The 21,760-nt window shown below is 39.2% G+C and overlaps 1 protein-coding gene across 4 annotated transcripts in view; it reads right to left on the bottom strand.

The window, feature by feature from the left end:
* Window positions 1-564: 564 nt before the first annotated feature.
* RMND1 (required for meiotic nuclear division 1 homolog) overlaps window positions 565-21,760 on the bottom strand; it is a 41,487-nt gene continuing 20,291 nt past the window's right edge. For 2 of the 4 annotated variants that reach the window (XM_023729084.1, XM_023729080.1), the window contains exons 5-11: window positions 20,475-20,514; window positions 18,440-18,540; window positions 15,594-15,700; window positions 14,242-14,306; window positions 12,703-12,779; window positions 9,612-9,732; window positions 565-2,391 (exon numbers count right to left, since the gene is read on the bottom strand). In XM_023729084.1, coding sequence (XP_023584852.1) covers window positions 2,236-2,391; window positions 9,612-9,732; window positions 12,703-12,779; window positions 14,242-14,306; window positions 15,594-15,700; window positions 18,440-18,540; window positions 20,475-20,514 — 667 coding nt within the window. In that variant the 3' untranslated portion in view covers window positions 565-2,235. Of the gene's footprint in view, window positions 2,392-3,213; window positions 4,390-9,611; window positions 9,733-12,702; window positions 12,780-14,241; window positions 14,307-15,593; window positions 15,701-18,439; window positions 18,541-20,474; window positions 20,515-21,760 lie in introns of all 4 variants that reach the window. The other 2 variants (XM_004368827.2, XR_002823668.1) reach the window with 2 other exon arrangements.

The raw sequence follows: 21,760 nt of genomic DNA, 5'->3' as shown, positions 1-21,760 counted from the left end.
TGGAAACATTTTTGATGGGGAGGGTACTACTGGCATCTAGTAGATAGAGGCCAGGGATGCTCGCCTACAATGTACAGGACAAGCCCCCCACAACAGACGTCCCTGGTCCAAAATGTCAGGAGGGTCAAGGCTGAGAAAACTGGTTCTAGGGAAGTGGTGGTCTTTTGTGTTATACTTAACAGTAATCTGTAAAATTTCCATAATTGAAGCTTTCATCGTAAATTTTTAAATAGTTGAGAAAGGTGTAACATAAGTAAATTATTCAAATTTACACTGTTCCTTTTTCTCCTTGAAACTGTTCGTTATATTTCCCCCACAAAATTGTATCCTAATAAATTTTTATGATTGAAAGTCTTATTGATCATTCTTTCATTCTTTGTATGTAAATTGAAATGTTCTTTGCCATTAAATGTTCATGTTTTTTCTGAATTGAGTTATTTAAGGTACTGCTTGTTGAGCCAAAAACAGTTGACCCAAAAAACAAATTGTATACATTGATAAGTAAACTTGTATAATTTAATTGGAAATGTACTTCTTAATGGGTTGGGGTGGGGTGGGGGCACATTAAAGGAGGCGTCACTGGCCAGTATTTCAAATTGTCTTCTTTGGTTTCCCAAAGATTTTTAAACAGGGCAATGGACCAATAGATCCCCGTGGGGTGAGAGATACCCATTGAGAAATCTGAGAAGGGAAGGGTGGGAAAGGAGAACAGGCTTGATACACTGATTGGCTTGTGTACACAGGCAAGTCAGTTTTATGAAAGCGCTTATATGGAACTTGATCTAAAAAGCAGTTCTTGAATTATCCATGCCACGTTCTTTGGGTACCCTTGGGGGTAAAAGATGGCTACTTAAGAAGAACTACTGCACTGTGCTGAAAAAGACACAAGGATGTTCACCTTAGCATTATTACAGCAAACAAATATATAAATGTCCATCAGAAAGAATATAGGATAAATAAGATGAATATTCTTTTGGTGGAATACTATGTAGCAGTTAAGCAAGTTGCAAAACAACTTGCATTTTAGAACAAAATACTGTGTTCATGAATATGCATATATGTATGAAAAAAAGAACACCTTTAAATACATCATGCTGGGGTGGGAGGTGTAGGGCAAGGAGGGTTGTGTGTAGAAAGAAGGCAAATGAAAATAAACAGGACATTGCCTTTTTTCTTTTTTAATGTTAATTGTCAATTCAAGATGGTGAGTATACAATGTGTTAATTTTTTTTTTAATCTCCCCAAAGTCTATGTAAAACTGAAATAGTGTTTGGGAAAATACTTTGATTAGTGGTGAAAGGAAGGCAAGTATTGATTAATGAAAGGCAAAGTGCAGTGAGCAGCCATACTCAAATTCTGCCTTCCAAAAATGGTCTAAGAAATCCATTTCTGCCATCAGAACCTGTCGTTGTCTTTAATATCTTTGTGTCAACACTCCTGAGCTCCTTTACAGTTCTTTTTTAGCCAGGGCCGTGACTGGAGTCCCTGGGGTAGGTTAAGGAGTAGTGTCCAAAATCTAAGCCTTTTCTGGCTTTAAGAAGTATCTTTGTCTAGATGCTGAGGTTATACAAAGTTCTTTAACCTGAAGTAAACATTTTCCTTTTAAACTGTCAGTATTACAGACCCAAATACCATTGTTCATTAATTTTTATTCAAACACAATGTATTTGGATGCTGAAACAGATTGTAACAATTTATTTAGAAAATACCTATTAAATAAGAGATCATCCAACAGTGGACATTTATTTTTGGATTGCAGAACTTGAATACATCTTGCAGTGACACTTTCACTTGGGTATCACTTGATCAGAAAAGTACTCGTCCCAGTTCGAACATTACCTTCACGTAATAAAAAATGAAAAAGATTTTCATGGCAAACAAATTATTAGTACAAATGAAATGACTTTTCCAAGATTGTAAGTGATAAAAAATGCTCCTAAAATAAGAGGAAATATTTGCCCTTCCCAGATGGCGAGCTGCAGGTCTGAGGCATAGTTAGTTGATGCTGGGCTATATATTATAAATTTATAGCTAGAGCCTTTTCCAAATGCTATCTTCAGAAATCTGGAACTTCTTTCAGAAATTACATTTAGTGCATTTATGAGACAATACCAGTCAGTCATCTGAAACTTCACCTCACCTCCAGACAGCCTATTTAGTAGTTAGAAACAAAATGATCCTGTTACTTCTGCTACAATTTTCTATCTCAAATTCATTATTACCACAGCATCTATTTTAGACAGGCAGTGACTGAGGGGAAAGTATCCCTCTTACCTCTATAGTGATGAGGATGACGATCATCCACTCCAGGCGGAGGGCCCTCTTTTCATTCAGGTGGTTCCGCATTAGATCTGTCAGTTCCATGCAGTGTTGAAGCTTTTCATTCATGACCTGTGTAAGAAAAATCATAGAAAGCTCCTGTGTGTATATCTTAAATTTTTAAATTAAAGTCATATCAGAATTCTGAAGGTTTTAAACCAGGTATACAGTGAAAAATCATCCTTCAACTCTTGCCCCCAAGTCCTCAAAGCAGCCAATGTTATGGGGATCCATCCGGAGACATTTTATAATGCACAGGTTTAATTGCAAGAAATACTCTGCATTCAATAAAGCTCTTGTATTTGTAAGATTTTGAGTTCTAGTTTTTCACAGCTGACCTTGAGTTTTTAGCAGTTAAAATAGGCAGACTTGAAATAATTCTTAGAGCATGTCTTAAGAGTTAACAATAGCAACTATTGGTTGGTTTTTGGAAAGATGACAAAAACGACTACCTTCTACTAAAAAAGCTAAAAAAAAGTAAAGCCCCACTGTCAAAAACCTCCACTTAACCATTTGCCCTGTTGCACACTCACCACTAGATGGCACTGCTTTAAATTCTGAACTTCAAGGATTTTGTTAAACCTCACAAGCTGAAGGGGTTCAGAGAAAATAGGATCTTTGAATTTAAAAACTTAGATGACAAGTTATACCTCCTTAATCTCTCCACATTTCACTTTCCTCTGTAAACAAAAAAAATAGTTTGATTGCCCCGATTACTTCTAGGGTATGCTAAAGGTTCAAGTTTAGTTGGTGGAGATTGGAGACAAGCCATCAGAGGCAGTGCGTCAGAGGTGCGCATGCAGGGCAGACTGTGTGAGCGCACAGAGCAGTAAACTGCCTTACGCATGAGGGGAACACGTGGAGCCACAGTGACAACAACATCCATTCACTTACATTTCCAGACTTGCTGGCGACGCCGATGCCGACGTACTTAGTCTGTATAAAGGTTTAGAACACCACCTCTTTCTGTCCTCCCTCTCCTGCTTTTTCCCCTCTTCCTTCCCTCCTCCCTTTTTTGTAACCTGTTGGCTGCTTGACCTTGGTCTATAAAGCTTTAAGCTTGCTTTTCAAATTACTGACCTACCACTCTTCCATTCACTTTCAACCTTGACTAAAAAATAGACAACAGTTTCTTCTGCCACTTCGTCACCCAGTTTATTCCTTAACCCTTTAGAAGTTGTACGTATTACACAACTCCCCTGAAACTCCCCAAAGCCAAGCATTTGACAAGACCTTGAATACGCACTTCCTGTGGCTTTTCCTTCCCTAAGAACGAAGCGTTCTACCTCTGACCATCATTCTCTTTACCTCCTCTTGTCTTTCGGTGACGTTTCCCAAACGCCTGGCCTTGTCCCTCTTTTCCTCTAGCTCTGCGCTCCCCTTGCATGATTTCATCCCACTTGTCTGATTTATGTAGGTGCTTCCTAAACTTGAGTCTTCTGCATCCCACCATCACCATTTCAGTAATACAAGGACATCAGTTGTTTATTATTTAATTTCCAAAAGACTTTACTTATCAATGCTTATTTTAAAAGGAAACTGTCACTGCCACACATGGAAAAGCAGTATGATGTGAACAGTGCTGCCTGTACAAAGCTGGGCCTGACAGCTGCTGAAGGGAGAGCCGCAGACACCAGAGGCTGTGCCAGTCAAGGCAAGAGATGTCCGCTGCCTCGGTGCTTCAGTGTCATTTAATTTCAGGTCTACCTATCACCTGAATTCACCTCGGGTATGTGTGTATGTCTCCCACATTTTGGGAAAGACTGATTTAAACTGTTTTATCAGTTTTGACAGGTCACAAATACAAATAAACGCCTAATCCTGATCCTCCCTCTGACTGAATTTCTCACCGCCTGTAAAACATCTCCTGGGTTTCCTACCAGCACCTCAAGTTCAACTTTTCACAAATGAAAGCGGACATCCTGTTCAAGCCTATCCCTCTTCTTGAGTTCCCTATGTCAAGTCAGGTCACACTCTTCTTAGCCACCAGGGATAGGAGCATTTGATCTCTAACCCCCACTCCAGCCATTCTGCAGTCAGGTAGGTGAGGCTAGGCGATTCTGCCATTAACTGAAACAGAATACAGGAAGTTTAAGATTTTATGGGAGAATACAATGAGCTTCATTTTGGAATCTCAATCATTGATTAATTCTACAAATATTTATTGAACACATACTATATATGCTAGGTGTTTGCCAGGAACTAGGAATACAGCAGGGAAGAAAATAATCACAGTTTCTGATCTCATGGAGCTTACATTCTAAAGGGATTGACCACAAGCAATTCTAAAAAGTATGCTATCAGATATAAAATCTGGAAGATCTGTGAGATTTGGTAAACTGGAAACATCTGGAAGACTGGGGTAAAGGAGTTAGTTGTACTCTTAAGTAAGGTGGACTTTGTTCTTGGTCATGGAGAAATAACCTTTGATGTAATTGGACTGCTTTGGTCTGGGGCTTCCACACCACACCTGATAATCTGCTGGTAAGTAGGGGCTGGCCAGACCAGAAAAGACTCACTGCAAGGTGGATATCAACTAGGCTCAGGAGGAATGATTTAGCCTATCATGCAGGACTGGCCGATAAAAGCCCTGAACACTGAGGCTCAGAGAGCTTCCTGGTTGGCAAGAACATCTGCTCTCAGGAGGGTACACATCCCTTGGGATATGGAAACACCATGTTTGAAACTCTCCCAGACCTTGCCCTAGGTGTCTCTTCATTCGTATCGTTTTGGGCTATAATAAATCTGTAGTCATAAATATGGTATACTCTCTGAATTGTGAGTCATTTCAGCAAATCATCGAACCCAAAGGGGCAGTGGGAGCCAGTAGGTCAGAAAGTAAGGGTGTTGTGTAGACTTTCGAGCTTATGGCTGGCATACTGAAGGGGTAGTGGGAAGCCAGCCCCAAATTCGTGGCTTCAGGTCAGAAGGATAGGGTATTGTGTGGACTCCCCAAACCTGTGGCTGGCATTTGCCTGTTTAGCAGTCTGAAGGATGGTATTCTTTTAATTTGCCAGCTCTGATCTAGGGTCAGAGAGACAGAGTGTCATGGGGGGACAGGCACGGCTGGCGATGAGGATGATAAAAGTGGGAGTAGATGAACCATCTCATAACATGGATGAAACTGGAGGACATCATGCTGAGTGAAATAAGTCAATCACAAAACGACAAATATTGTATGAGACCTCTATTGTAAAAACCCATGAAAAAGTTCACACACAAAATGTAACAATCTTTGCTGGTTACCAGGGATGGGAGGGGTGGGGGGGAAATACTAAACAGACAATAGATTAGTGGTATCTTGGGTGAAGGGTGAGACAGTACACAATACAGGGGAAACTAGCACAACTTGTACAAGGAAAGGTCATGGAAGCCCCACAGACACATCCAAACTCTCTGAGGGACTGAATTGCTGGGTGGAGGGCTGTGGGGACCATGGTCTCTAGGAACATCTAGCTCAATTGGCATGACATAGCTTATAAAGACAATGCTCTACATTCTACCTTGGTGAGTAGTGTCTGGGGTCTTAAAAGCCTGTGAGCGGCCATCTAAGATACTCCACTGGTCTCATCCCTTCAGGAGCAAGGGAGAGTGAAGAAAACAGGATACAAGGAAAAGATTAGTCCAAAGGACTAATTGTCCACAGCTACCAAGGCCTCCACTGGACTGAGTCCAGTACAGCTAGATGGTGGCCAGCTACCACCACTGACTGCTCTGACCAGGATCACAACAGAGAGTTCTGGACAGAGCTGGAGAAGGATGTAGAACATAATTCTAACAAAAAAAAGACCAGATTTACTGGCCTAAAGGAGACTGGAGAAACCCTGACAGTATGGCCCCAGACACCCTTTTAGCTCAGTGGTGAAGTTATCTCCAAGGTTCACCGTTCAGCCTGGGAGTGGACAGCCCCGTAAAACCAAATGAGACTAACAAGGTACAGGAGTCCAGTGACAAGGGCCAGAAGGCAGAAGGGGACAAGGAAGCTGGTGATAGGGAACCCAAGGCTGAGTAAGGATATTGTTGATGTGTTGTGAGATTGTTAACCATTGTCATAGGGCAACATTTGTAGTAACTGTTAAATGAGAAACTATTTTGTTCTGTAAGCCTTCAACTTAAGTGAGAATAACAGCATAATTGGAAGAGTGTAGTCAATGTCACTGAACTGTGCATGTAGAAATTTTTGAAATGGTGTATCTTTGGCTATGTGTATTTTCACCAAAAAAAAAGTTGAGAAGTTAGAGGGTTGACATGTTGTGGGGTTGTTAACCAATGTCATAAAACAATATGTGTACTACTGTTTCATGAGAAACGATTTGTTCTGTAAGCCTTCACCTGAAGTACAATAAAAAAAAAAAGGAGTAGAAGTCATGGAAATGAACAAGACTGCTTATGGAGTAGGCAGCATGAAGAGAGAAGAGAACCAGTGACAGAACCTTGGAGCACACCAGCTTTGAAGATGGAGCGAGGGACCCAGGCATACTGCTTTCTCTCCCCGTTACACTTACATAACTGCTCAGAAATCTTTTTCAGTGCCCTTCTAGTCATCAAATGAAATGATTTTACCTCTGCCCTGGTCTTTTTCCAATGGCATTTCAGTACATCTCATGCCTAACCCTCTATTTTCTCAAGATTCTTTCCTCATCTGGAGGAAAAACAAAAAAACAAAACAAGGAACAACTTTTGCCTAGTGCTACCAGCCCCTTTCTTTGTTCTGTATGTCTTCTTGTCATAGGGTAAAGCTTGCTTAAGACTGGAACTAATTTTTATTTTCCTTTTGTATTATCTATAGTGCCAGATTGTGTTGAGCACAATAAGTCTGACTAAAATCCTTAACAGCTTCTAAATAATCTTTACATAATCTAACTAGTCTTAACTGCCTTTGGGAAACTGAGAAAACACTTTGAGAAACGTAGTTTGGGAACTTTTAGGCTTGTTTCATAACTCAGATGGAAGACTTAATACCAAAGAGATGTCTCAGAGTGAGGCTGGGGGATAGAAGAAGGACAATTAGTTGTAGTAACAGAATCAAGCCAAGTAGATGACAATAGGGCATTTCTGATACTGGGAAGGAATTCCTGGGTAATGCAAATGGCTAACGTGCTCATTTGCTAACCAAAAGGTTGGCGGTTTGAGTCCATCCAAAGGCACCACAGAAGAAAGGCCTGGCGATCTACTTCTGAAAAATCAGCCAGTGAAAACCCTATGGAGCACAGTTCTATTGGGACACGTGAGGTTGCCATGAGTTATAATCAACTCAATAGCAACTGATTTTGTTTTGTTTTTATATTGGGAAGACAAATTCCATGGAATAATGAGAGTTCCATGAACTTTTTCAGATGTCAAAAGAATTTACACAATCAAATATTTTAGTTGTTTTATGAGTCTTCAGAAACATAATTTACAAATATGTTATAAAAAGTGAAATATAGTGCAAATGCACGTGGTTGTCATGCTTAAGGCAGGCAGGCACGGATCTCTCGTAGGTACCTATTCACATACCTGACCCTCCAGGCCCATGAGGCCCATCATACCTTTTGTCTGTGTACTCTACCTTATATCTAGGAGGAAAGCATCTTCTTTCACTACTGTGTTTTAAGGAAGGAGAGGGGGGGATCCCAAGAGTGCAGTTTCAATTCCATAACACCCTTTTTTCCCCTAACATATTGCTACTTCTACTTTTAGCTATCCTGTCCCAGTTCCTAACACAGAATCCATTAAACATATAGAAGAAATAATTTGATTTATAAAGATACTTTAAAGGAATCTTGAATTCAGCCCTAGAGAAAAAGTGGATTTTCAGGGACTGTTGGATATTCCTAAATTTAAATTTAAGGTATGAAAGGTAAATCAGATTTAGTTTTAAGAACCTATAGTTTACGGTGACCATCTTCACGGATAAGCTACAACTGAATTTCTCAAGAAAAATATTTTCTTAATTGAAAAAAATATTCTCAAATGTCTTTAGAACATCATTTAGAGCTTTTGGATGGTATCTCATAACCATAAGCCCTAAAAGAATAGGTGAAAATTTTCTAGAAACAGAAAGGAAGAATAAAAAAAAAATCTTAGAACATCAGAAAGGCAAAAAAGAACAATAATAAAAATATGGGCAAATATGAAAGACTTCCCTTCTCCTTTTCTGATTTCTAAATGGATGGCTGAAGCAAAAATTCTAACACTGATGTAGTTCTCAGTGTCTGCAGAGGAAATATTTAACACAATTATAAATGGGGGAAATGTAAAGCAAATGTAAATGTAAAGGGATATAAAGGGAAGCAGGTTTCTACACTTCATTTAATCTGGTAAAATGTCCAACCAGGAGACTTTGATAAATTACTGAATCACACTAAACAGCTATGCAAAGAGATACACTCAAATACAATATAGATAAAACAGAATTCAAAAAAATGTTTAAGTAACCCACTGGAAGGCAGGAACTGATACATGCAACAACTTGGATGACTCTCAAGGGCATTAAGCTGTGGGGAGAAAAGCTAATCTCAAATCACACACCATATGATTCTGTTTATATAACATTCTCAAAGTGACAAAAGTATAGAGCTGGAGAATAGATTATCCATTGCCAGGGGTTAGGAATGGTAGAGGAGGGAGGTCAACATCACTATAAAAGGGTCTCATAAGCGGGATCTCTTCTGTATTTCAGTAGTGTGGTTACACAAACCAACAATTAGATAATTACATGAATCTACACCTGTCTCTCCTCATGTGGTCTACTGGTCTACCTCCATCATTACCACCTCCATCACTGTTATTGTTGTTAGGTGCCGTCAAGTTGATTCTGACTCATAGTGACCCTATGAAGAACAGAAGGAAACACTGCCTGGTCCTGTGCCATCCTTACAAACATTTCTGTGCTTGAGTCCATCATTGCAGCCACTGTGTCAATCCATCTCATTGAGGGTCTTCCTCTTTTTTGCTGACCTTCTACTTGGAAATGCTGGTGGGATAGTGGTTAAGTGCTACAGCTGCTAACCAAAAGGTCGGCAGTTCAAATCCACCAGGTGCTCCTTGGAAACTCTATGGGGCAGTTCAACTCTGTCCTATAGGGTCACTATGAGTCGCAATTGACTCTATGGCAATGGGTTTTTTTGGTTTATACAGGATAAGAAGAGGAAAGGTTAATCTAAAGAGCACTGATGAGAAGTCAAATAAGGTTATTTCTCCAAGAGCAGCTAAACATATTTACTTAAATTTAAAATATTTATCTTCACTGTTATACACATTATAGACAACACGTTCTTTCTCTCTCAGTAAAAGTGCAAAATACATACCTTAACTCTACGAGTAATGCTGAGGAACTGGCAGGTCTTATCATAAAGTTCTTCCAGGTTTTCTCTGTCCCAGTAGAAATCAGGAGTGATCAAGAAGTCTGAACTCAAATTTATACGATGTCTTAAAGAAAAGGAAAAAAATAACTTATTTTTAGTTTGAGTTAAAAAAAATCATTATTTCTATCATATTTCATATTTACGTGGTGGTTTACAAAAACATATTTTTTAATGCTGACCTCTGTAATACTTCTGAGAAGCATGTAAAGAAGAAAATTTATAACAGAATCTCAAAATTCTCAAATTAATTCAATCTAGAATACCAATATTGTCTATGAGGTAGATACGGGAAAAGAAAAACCCTCCGTTTTGTTTTCAATTTCTAAGCTTGTTTCTTTTTTCGTTAATCAATTTGATGATAGACACACGTTTTGGAAGGACAGGTAATATGATCACATGCCTTAAAAATCAAAATGATACAAAAAAGGTAAAAATGGACCAGTCTTTCTTACACTCCTATCCCTATCTCCCCTTTTCTCTCCCCCATAACCATCTGTTATTAGTTTCTTCGGTATCCCTTCAGTGTTTCTTTATGCAAATAATAGATAAGCAAATACACATGCACACATACATTCTTAATTTCTACCATTTTTATACAAGAGGTCTATACTTACTTTTAGAAAATTTAATAAAAATTTAAGTTGCAAAAATAACACATGAATAGCTTGTTCACTATAAAAAAGAAAATGCAAGAGAGGAGAATTCATAAAAACAGTGGCAGGCCCTCTTACCCTACCACAGAACTCAAATCCCTTATTCTCCCCAAGGGTAGACTCTAGATAGTTTGGTGTGTCCTTCTAGATATTTTCCTATGAATATATGCTGTATGTGTGCACACATGCACATGGAAGTGTATGCAAACACACGTGTGTACACACCCAAATGTATATATACGTATCAAAATAGGAATGTTTGTTTATGCAAATAAGATCGTACCATATGTAATTTCAGACTTAATTTTGCACCCGATATAACTTGCTGTTTCTATTTACAGATTCACCACATTTATTTTCATAACACACAAGCACTTTTATTGTAAAGGTAAGAAAACGTGGTTAGAGAAGTAGGCCTTTATAAAAACTATTCACCAGCTGATGTCTCTTTACTAATCCTAACCTCCTGAGTTTTGAGGAAACCCTGGTGGTGTAGTGGTTAAGAGCTACATGCTGCTAACCAAAAGGTCAACAGTTTGAATCCACCAGCCAGCTGCTTCTTGGAAACCCTATGGGGCAGTTCTACTCTGTCCTTTAGGGTTGCTATGAGTCGGAATTGACTCAATGGCAACAGGTTGGGTTTTTTTTTTTTTTTAAATATCCAATTCTGCCTGCATTACACCTAGGGAAGAGACAAGGGTGTCCCCACCCTATTTCTCAGAGAACTCAAGGCGTTAGTTTCTGGGAACAGAGAAACTGTGGGGTCCTCCTGAAGAATGGGTTGTTTATTTTGGTTGGTACCCTATGAAGGCCCCTGAGCTGTGAGAAATGCGTAGATGCTGAAACACTGGACACTTCTCTCCAGGTAAAGTATTTGAGGAGAATGTGGAAAAACAACTCTTAGGTCACTGGTTTACAGTTAATTCTGATAATTCATGTCATACACGAGAAGAGACGAAACATTGAGCAGCGCTGCCACGTAAGAATAATACCAATACTCAGGACGCCTGTCATTCCATACATCCTGGGGAGATTACTGGAATACACTGAAAACTTGCTGAGATATTTATCTTAAAAGATGCCTTAGTGTATTTTCTCAAATCTAAGACACAGTTCTTCACATTTTAACATCTCCGAAAACGGGAGGCATCTTAAAGTTGAGGGTGTCTTAGATGTGGCAGTTGTGATTTATTCGTTATTATGGATTGAACTGTGTCCTCCAAAAAGCTATGCTGAAGTCCTAACCCCTGCACTGCTGAATGTCACTTGTTTGGGGAGATAGGGTTTTCCTTTGCAGATGTTATCATATTAAAGTAAATGAGGTCATAGCCCAATAGGGTGGGTCTTAATCCTAATCCCTTCTGAGTGGCTTCTTATAAAAGAGGACAGACAGGGAGACAGAGTCACACACACAGAAGGGAGACAACGTGTGAGGATTTGTCTATAAGCCAAGGAATGCTGAGAAGTGCCCGGGGCTAGCAGAAACTGAAGGAGACAAGGGACGATCTTCCCCTAGAGCAGACAGAGAACACAGCCCTGCTGGCGCCTTGAGTCCAACTTCTAGCCTCCAGAACTAGGAGAAAAGAAATTTGTTCTTTAAAGCCACCCACTTTGTGGTATTTTGTCATGGTAGCCCCAGGAAACTAAGACGGTTGTCACTGCCTTAACCAATTTATTTCCCTTATGCTCTCCTTGTTATGTATGCCGAAGAGGAAATGGGATGGAATCTATATCTGAGTAAGACTAAAAGAGCTGTTTCAATAACTGTAAAATTTAAACTCTGATAAAAAAGCACTAAGGCGTAGTTTAATTGGCAGCATTTTTCCTTTCTTGTAGTATCTTACAGCGTTCTCAGATTCAATGAAATATGGTACATAAGTTTGCTGGAATAACTGTGGTGCAGTGGTTAAGAACTCGGCTGCTAACCAAAAGGTCGGCAGTTCAAATCCACCAGCACTCCTTAGAAACCCTATGGGGCAGTTCTACTCTGTCCTATAGTCAAAATCGACTCAAAGGCAACAGGTTTGTTTAATTTAGCATTATAACGCAGAGATATATTTTTTACTGAGAATTCCCATTAGCCAAGTACTAGAACATACCTTTCTAACATCAAAGAATATCTACTGTGCTTCCTGATATGGGTTTAATGTAGACTAATTATGATCTCTTTTGTAATGCAGTACAGTATTTCCTCCAGTACACTCCTAATAGAGCCCAACTGCTTCTAACAGGCAAGAGTTCTGCCTGCTTATAATCAATGAAGAGAAAAGAGCTGCCATTCCCCTAAAGATACAAATGTTTGCTCTTTACTATAGAGCTAGAGGGATTTTCTCTGGAGATTGCTACACTTATGAAATATTTTCTTTACAGAGAAATTTTACCTTAGGGCAAAGAGTTCACCCATTTTCTGCATAACTTCTTCATGAGATAGCTTCACCTTCTTCCCAGCTTTTAAAGCCTATTTAAAAAACATTTTTTTAAAGAAAATATATCCAATAGGGCCATAAAGCACATTCTGTAGCAGTATATTTTAAATTTTTTTTATTATGCTTTAAGTGAAAGTTTACAATTAAAGTTAGTTTCTCATACAAAAATTTATACACACATTGTTAGGTGACCCTAGTTGTTCTCCCTATACTGTGACAGCACACTCCTCCTTTCCACCCCAGATTTCCCGTGTCCATTCAACGAGCTCCTGACCCTCTCTGCCTTCTCATCTCGCCTCTGGACAGGAGCTGCCCATTTAGTCTCATGTATCTATTTGAGCTAAGAAGCACACTCGTTATGAGTTTCATAGTCCAGTCTAAAGAGTTGGCCTCGGAAATGGTTTCAGTTTTGGGCTAACAGAAGAGTCCAGCGGCCATGTCTTCCGGGGTCCCCCCGGTCTCATTCAAACCATTAAGACTGGTCTTTTTACTAGAATTTGAGTTCTCACCCCACTCTTCTCCTGCTCTGTCAGGGACTCTCTGTTGTGTTTCCTGTCAGGGCAGTCACTGGTAGTAGCCAGGCACCATCTAGTTCTTCTGGTCTCAGGCTGATGGAGTCTCTGGTTTATGTGGCCCTTTCTGTCTCTTGGGCTAATATTTTCCTTGTGTCTTTGGTGTTCTTCATTCTCCTTTGCTCCAGGTAGTTGGGACCAATTGATACATCTTAGATGGCTGCTCCCTAGCTTTTAAGACCCCAGATGCCACTCACCAAAGTGGGATGCAGAACATTTTCTTTATTAATAGCAGGATAATTTTAATTCCATGCAAATAATGTCTCTTGGATGACTGTCTCCCAGGTCCATGTGTTAACTTGCCCTGAGATTTCAAAATCTTCTTAGGTGTTTTATTCTTTTTTTCATTCTTCTTCTCATCAGTGTTTGATATGATATACACTCCTAATCTCTTATCAGAAAAGGAGGGACTCTTTTTTCAAATATAATTAGAATATTTTTTCACAGTAAAAACAAAGTTAATTACAATCAAGATTATTCTTAAAGGATTTTGGAATTTTAATATAACTTCATACGCATTTTTCATGCCACTGTTTTTCTCATAGTTGAGCAAAACAATTTAAAAGCAAGAAACATGGTCATAATCTCCTCAAAGAGAAAATGTTTTACTTTTTTCCCTTTACTTATGTTAAAAATCTCATACTATCAGAGAAAAGTAGTTATTTGGATTCTAACTTCTAAATGTAAAAAAAAAAAAAAATGAGTTCTCTTATTCTATTCTTCTCTTCTTCTTAGCTTTCTAAAATAGGAAATAGAATATTTTATATGTAACGGGGGTTCTTTTTGCTTAATTTCAGTGTAGCTTTCCTAGTGTTTACCATTATTTTGCTGTACTCCTAACTGTATTATTAGACTGAGAAATTTGTATTTTTCCCCAAACAGAAATCAATCTTTGAAAACAGCATTAAATTTATATAATTACCTCTGGAATTGACTGAATAGATTCAATAAATTTATCCAGTGATGCTTCCCAAATAGCTAGTTTCACTGAGAGAAAAAAAAATTGATAATGGAATTTTTATCATCATATTCATATTTATATAAAAACATGTAATTGCATAGTACCTTTACTGCCGTGCCAACAGTAGTTTAAGAGGCAAATGTACTAAAAAGTTAAAGCTGAAATGTAAGAATAGTTAATTATTATTATAAACCAAAAAACCCAAACCTGTTGCTGTCAAGTTGATTCTGACTCATAGTGACCCTACAGGACAGACTAGAACTGCCCCCTAGGGTTTCCAAGGAGCGGATGGTGGATTCAAACTGCCAACCTTTTGGTTAGCAGCCCTGTCTCTTAACCACTGTGCCACCAGGGCTCCATTATTATAAAGGACAGCGCTAAAGTAGAAAAAAATAGAGAAACATGAATACATTTCCAAGCCATGCTGGGAGACCAAAGCTAGGTTTGGCAGGATTCCTGATTTTTTTAATTTTACATCTCAGAAAACCAGGACGTGTAAGGTATATCTTGAAACTACAGGTAGCTCTACAGACAGAACAAGAGAAGGACATCCCGGGCCTCCCCTTCCACAACTCAGGGCTGTGGGGGAAGCTCCGAAGTCTCTGAAGCTCCCTAAGCAGTGGGCCAGGCTGCGTCACCAGCACTTGGTGAAGATACAGAGGCATGAGTAGTTTTGACTCGAGAACTTGGGATGCCCCATTTACAGTTTTACTCAGGTGCACCGTTCTTTCAGAAAAAAATTAGAGCAACGGTGACTCTCTGTTCCATTCCTTCGAAAAACTAGACTCTTTATTTTTCTACACAGAGGCCTGTGCCCAATTATATGGAGCTTGCTAGCAGAAAAGGTTTGAGTCCACCTAGAGGTGCTCTGGAAGAAAGGCTTGGTGATCTATATCCAAAAATCAGCCACTGAAAATCCTATGGTGCACAGTTCTACTCTGACACACATGGGGTCAGCATTAGCCAGAATCAGCTCAAGGGCAACTGTTTTTTGGTACTGGTTTGGGCTTCCTCTATGTGGATTACAGATTAAGAGCAACAATTACATGGAGAGGAGAGGAGAGAAAAACAAAGGTAATAATAATACAAAGAATATTTTTGGAGCAGGTAAGCTTTATCAATACAATGAATAAGGAAGGACTAACTTCAACCTCAGATATTCTGTTTTATACTATAGACTATATATTTTTCTCCTGGAGAAAAAAAAAAAAAAAAAAGAATGCTAAAGTTTTGTGGAGTAGCCTGTGAAAACATTCCAAATTTTCACTAAATCTTTAAATTTCCCCAGATGAAATGAAAACGGTGTAACTTACCTGAAAGGCAAAGAGCATTTGAAAAGGCAAATTTCTCTAGAATGCTGTCATCTAAATCCAGTTCTGAATTTAACTTGATTTCCCCTCTGTGCAGTTTTGACTGCCCCCTGTAGGAGGGAAAACAAAAAGTATCTTCTAAATTTTAAAAAGCACTTCCATTTCTTCTTTTGAAAAAGTCACCTCATAATCTTTCTAGAGATCATTTTGGCAATTTGTATCAAGAGTCTTATAAATGCTCTCATTCCTTCTGGTGCAAGTAATTCCATTTCTAGGAATTTATCCTAAGGAAATAATCAAAGACGCAAACAAACATTTGCATACAAAAAACTTCCTATGGTCATACGTTTAATAGTAAAAAATTAGGAAAGAACTAATATTCAATAGGTGAAAGATTCAATTATAGTATTTCCACATAACACAATCTTAAAAAGCATGCTTTAGAAGGATATTTAATAGAAAGGGAAAATGTTCACAGTAAATTGCTAAGTGAAAAAATGCTGAATATATGACTATGCACAGTGTAATCTAAAATCACTGACATGGCGGTGGTGAGGAGGGAGACTGGGAAATTGTCAAAAACTAAGGTGTCCATGTGGAGAACTTCAGAAAGGACTGGGGACGTGGGGGAAGGGAGGAAATCTGTGAATATAAACGTCACAGGAAAATGGGAAAAACACGGGGAACCTTTGAGAAAGGGAGATGGACAGGAGGCCTGCCCGGAGGGCTGAGAGCCACGATCTGCTCTTACTACTGAGGCAGAGAGAAAAAGAGCAGACAGAAGAGAGCAGAGTTTACCAGACGCTCTGTGAGTGAGCTGGGCCCACACAGAATGGAGCGAGATGGCTGGTCCCTGGAATCACAGGCGGAACCACCATCACAACCGTGACAGGAAGGCAGCAGCTATGATTGTCTTTCTGACAAGAAACCAGACAGCTGACTCTGGGACCCAAGGAGCTGAGGATTTTACTTCTCTACAGACTACAAAGTAGTGTGTGTGGGTGGTGGAGGGCAAGCACCTATTAAGCCATAGCTTGATCTGGAAGTACAACACATTGGAGAATCATGGGAGCTATAACCGCAAGGCTGAGTAGGTCATCATTACTAAAATGAATCAAATTCATTTAGGTCCTCACTTACTGGGTCTCTTTGGCTCACACTCTTGCTTTCTACTGCAACCACTAAGGACCTAGGCCCTTGCTTACTTCTCAGGTGCCCGTAGGCAAGACATTGCTGAACCTCATCTGAAAGCCAACTGACTGCAACAGTATCATAGGTTTTTTGTGAGGATCACATGAAATGGTGCAGGGCAAGCACTTAGAACAGGGCCTAGTACCAGGTGAGAACTAAATTAACAGTGTCCACTGTTATGGGCTGATCTGGATTCCCCAACGATATGCTGAAGTCCCGACCACTGTACCTGTGACGGTGACCTTATTTGGAAATGGCGTCTTTGTAGAAGTAATTAGTTAAATTAACATGAGATTCTGCTGGAATAGGGTAGGCCTTCATCTAATACGTCTAATGTCCTTATAATAAGAGGAGAAGAGATGCAGAGGGGAGATAGCCACATGAAGATGGATGGAATGATGCTGCCAACAGCCAAGGAATGCCCGTGGTCACCAGAAGCTATGAGAGACAAGAAGGATCTGCCTTTACAGAGAGCATGGCCCTACTGACACCTTGATTTTGAACTCCAAACCTCTGAACTGTGAGAGAATGAACTTCCTGTTGTTGGAAGCCACTCAGTTTATGGTGCTTTGTCACAATAGTCCTAGGAGACCAATATGGCTATCATTACGCAGCTGTTATCCTGTCTGGTCATTCTATGGCTAGTGTCTCTTTCAAATTATCCAAAAACTCTGCTTTATCACTTCCTTTCTTAAGAACCTATTTTTTTTCCCCTTAACATTCCACTAGGCAGGTAGCTCTGAAAGGAAAGAGACCTTTCTATCTTGTATATGCTGTCTTCTCCCTCCACCCTCACATCGCTCTATACTGCTGTGGTAAACCATGAGGTAAGCACCATGCTGCATGGTACACAAGGGATGGCTTTGGAATGCGACAGGCTGTCTTAGTTATCTAGTGCTGCTGTAACAGAAATACCACAAGTGGATGTCTTTAACAAAGAGAAATTTGTTCTCTCATAGTCTAGGAGGCTAAAAGTCCTAATTCAGGGTGCCAGCTCCAGGTGAAGGCTTTCTCTCTCTGTCGGCTCTGGGGGAAGGTACTTGTCATCAATCTTGCCTGGTGGAGGAGCTTCTCAGTGCAAGGACCCCAGGTCCAAAGGACGCACTATTCTGCTGGCTCTTGCTTCTTGGTGGTATGAGGTCCCCTGTCTCTCTGCTCGCTTTTCTCTTTTATATCTCAAAAGAAACTCACTCAAGATACAACCTAACTTGTAGATTGAGCCCTGCCTCATTAACATAATTGCCGGTAATTTCGACTCATTAACATCATAGAGGCAGGATTTATAACACATAGGAAAATCACATCAGATAACAAAATGGTGGACAATTACACAATACTGGAAATCACGGACTAGCCAAGTCGACACACATTTTTGGGGGACACAATTCAACCCATAACATGCTATTTTACTGATTTAGGCTGCTTAGAAAACTTACCCTCTTGGGCTTACTGTACTTGTGTTAATTTGTGAGTAGCTTGAGAAGTTAGAAAAAGAATGTTTATCCACGAGTAGTTACTATATTATTTAGGCTTTGCATTTGCACCAGTAACTTTTCCTTAAAACTTGTCTCCAAATTCATAAATAATCTGTCAACTCTACAGCTCTTCCTGGTTTATTCCAAGTGCCTTTTTCAAATACTTGATAAAAAGTTGCTTACTCTGTTTTTATGTAGTTAAGCTCTTCATTTTCCCAGTGTACCAATGCAACTTCATAGGGCTGAATCTCGTGTTTTTCTAGAACTTGCATCACATGCTTCATCTGGAACGAAAGGAAAATTTATCTGAAATTGTAATTGACTCCCTCAGTACAAGTATGTTATAGTGTTAATGATTATAACATTTTTCACTGCATTTAATGACATTTTTTCTATGCTTAGTTTTTAAGAGAAAAAAAGCAAATTTATTGTGATATTCAAATAATCAGCATGACACTTTAATTTGCTTTTAAATGTGGAAAATACAGATGATCATAAAGACAATAAAAATCATCAGTCTCTCACAACCCAAAGAAAATCCCTAATAACACTTTTGTTTATATTCTTTAAGTCTTTTTTTTTTTTAAAGTAAAAGTAGCATACTCGTAAAAATTTAAACAGCACCAAACCGATTGCTACTGAGTCCGATTCTGACTCATAGTGACCCTACAGGACAGAGTAGAACTGTCCCATAGGGTTTCCAAGGCTGCAGTCTTTACGGAGCAGCTTTCTCCCGTGGAGTGGCTGGTGGGTTCGAACCACTGACCTCTCAGTTAGCAGCCGAGCACTTAACGGCTGCACCACCAGGGCTCCTTTTAAAAACCACAGAGTGTGTAGAAAGTGAAGATCTCTGCTTTCCTGATTCTCAGAGGGAACCATCATTAAACTCGATGCATACCCCTCCAGAGTTTTTTTCTGTGTTTATTTTGCTTTTCATATAATGTGGGCTCATACTATGCATATGAACATTTTTCAATGCTATTTCTCTTTAATGAAGGAACCACAATGTGTTTAACCATCCTACATGTCCGTCAGCAGGGGGCTACTTCTACTGTTACACTATTACAATGTTACAATGAACCATCCTTATGCACATGTCTTTGTGGCCTCATGAGACTATTGCTTTAGGAGTTGCTAGATTAAAAGACGTGCATACTTAAAAATTTGATAAATGTTGCTAAATTACTGTCCAAAATAGTTTTTCCAAATTTAGAATCCAAACATCATTTGTGAGAACACTTAAAGAACACTGGGTTATTGTCAGTTTTTTAAATCTTTGCTACTTCAAATAGCCAACTTGTATTTTTTTATTAGTAAAGTTGAATAAAATTTTCTTACATTTATTGGTCATTTATATTTCCTTTTCTCCAAGATTCTCCCCTGCATATGTGTGTGTGTATCACCTTTTAGTAAACCTGGGATTATATGAGACATATTTTTAAACCAGCACTGGTATTATATTGGTTATATTTTGTAATCTGTTCTTTTAATTTAACCATATCACATACACAGGCAATTTCCCAGGAATAAATAGTTTTTCACATGATTTTTAAGAGCTGCAGGATATTCTATTACATGGATATATTTTAACAAACTTTCTATTATTGCATATTTTGGTTATTTCTAGTTTTGCTATTATAAATAATGTTTTGATGAACACTTTTGCCCATAATTCACCATGCATAACTGTGATTCTTTCCCTTGGATAACTTTCTAGGTGTAAAACTGCTGAGTCAAATACAAAATTTTGATACATATTACCAAACTGCCTCTTAAGAGGTTGTAGCAAAGAAATTCTGATTTGGATATTGAAGAAATTATTTCCCATGAGTCATAAAGTTCTAGAAAACTAGATTTAAAATAAGTCTCAGTGCAACTAGCTCCCAATTAACTGTGTGTACACTATTCTTCTGTAGACTATCAAATGCAAATATACTTCCTTCTGTTTGCGTCGTGGCTGACATGGTTCTGAGCCATTTTGACTCTCCACAAATGAGTGTGTGCCCAGAGAATGGACCATGCAGGAAACTAAAAATAAGCCAGAAGACAAGCTATTTTGGAAAACAAAGCTATCAGAATAAATATGTAATACAGAGCAAGTAAGTTGTGGATTATCTGTCAATTTATCTTTCAATAGCTCAGTTATTAAGAGCTAACTATTTTGATTTTAACAATTTACTGTCAGCAAACTACATTTTTACACTTTATTTATACTTACAGTTTTGTCTTTCACATTCCAAAACACAGCAGCTCCTTCCCTGATTTAAAAGAATGAAAGAATCAACTAAGTTAAGGGTGGAATACAAGCTTTAAGGTCAGAGATAAAGCTGCCGTGCTTAGGGAACTTCTTGGATGTATCTGGGACGCAATTTTTAAAAATAGGATTTATTGACTGATCTGACATCATGGTCCCTAGATGGACCTCCTAAAATAAGAGCCACTTTTTTGACTCTTGACAAACGCTGACCTCTCAAAGATTCAATTTCTCATGTGATTTGCAGAAATAACTACTATTGTAATAAACTATATAACTTCACGTATCTAGATTGTTTCATACCTGTTCAATTCTGATGTACAGAAATCAGAATAAGGAAATTTTGTGAGACCCCGTCTTAGCTTGCATTAGGGCAGAGTCTGCTATGGGAAAAGAATAAAGGAGCATACTTTAATAGTAGCAGAATGAAGAGCATGAGATAAACTACAGCCTCAGATTGCTGAAAGCAGCTATGGAATAATGCAACCTTACAGTGTTTCCAGCAGAACTATGATGAAGCCGTAGGAGTCCCTCCGAATCCAATTCTGGCTGTGACAGAATTTAAGACCTCAAAACTATAAATGCACTTGCTTTATTTGATATCTGAAGTTTGATGCGTTGATCTGTTTTAGGTAGTAGAGAAAAAGAGATGTTACAGCTATGAGCTATGCACTGGAGAAGCGTAGGTGGAAAGGAAGAAGGCTAAAAACAGGATGGCCCCATGGCATTCTTTAAACATTTCTTGAGCAACATGCTTAGTACATGTATGGGTCTGTGCTTAGCATTGGAGAAACAGACGAGTACAGTCTAATTCCCATCCTCAAGGAACTCCCAATCTAGAAAAGACTGACACTGAAACCACCGACTGCAAGAGAACGTGACAGACGCTGTAACAGTTGCGCAGAGCGCACCGTGGGATGCCCAGCAGAGGGACACCTATCTTTCAGGACCAGCAGAGGGAGCCCAGTGAGTCAACGAGAGGAGGCAATACAGTGAGGCAGAGGGCACAGCATGGGCTCCAAGAGGAGGTGCAAGGGAGCGTGGGCAACTCGTGGGCAGTAAAATTAGAGAGGCAGGCAGAAGCCAAACACTGAAGGAACTTTATGCTGTGATAAAGCAGTCTGGTCAAAATCCATGGAATTTTAAACAGGAGAGTACAGTGACCAGAACTACCTATTACAGTTACCCTGCCTACAACAGACATACTGGTGATGGAGGGAGAAGGCAGGCAGGGAGACCAGTTAGAAAGG

The sequence above is a fragment of the Trichechus manatus genome, unplaced genomic scaffold (genome assembly GCF_000243295.1).
Source record: "Trichechus manatus latirostris isolate Lorelei unplaced genomic scaffold, TriManLat1.0 scaffold00002, whole genome shotgun sequence".
Classification (NCBI taxonomy): domain Eukaryota; kingdom Metazoa; phylum Chordata; class Mammalia; order Sirenia; family Trichechidae; genus Trichechus; species Trichechus manatus.
The sequence above is the reverse complement of the archived record's forward strand: the minus strand, read 5'-3'. Positions and strand labels throughout refer to the sequence as shown.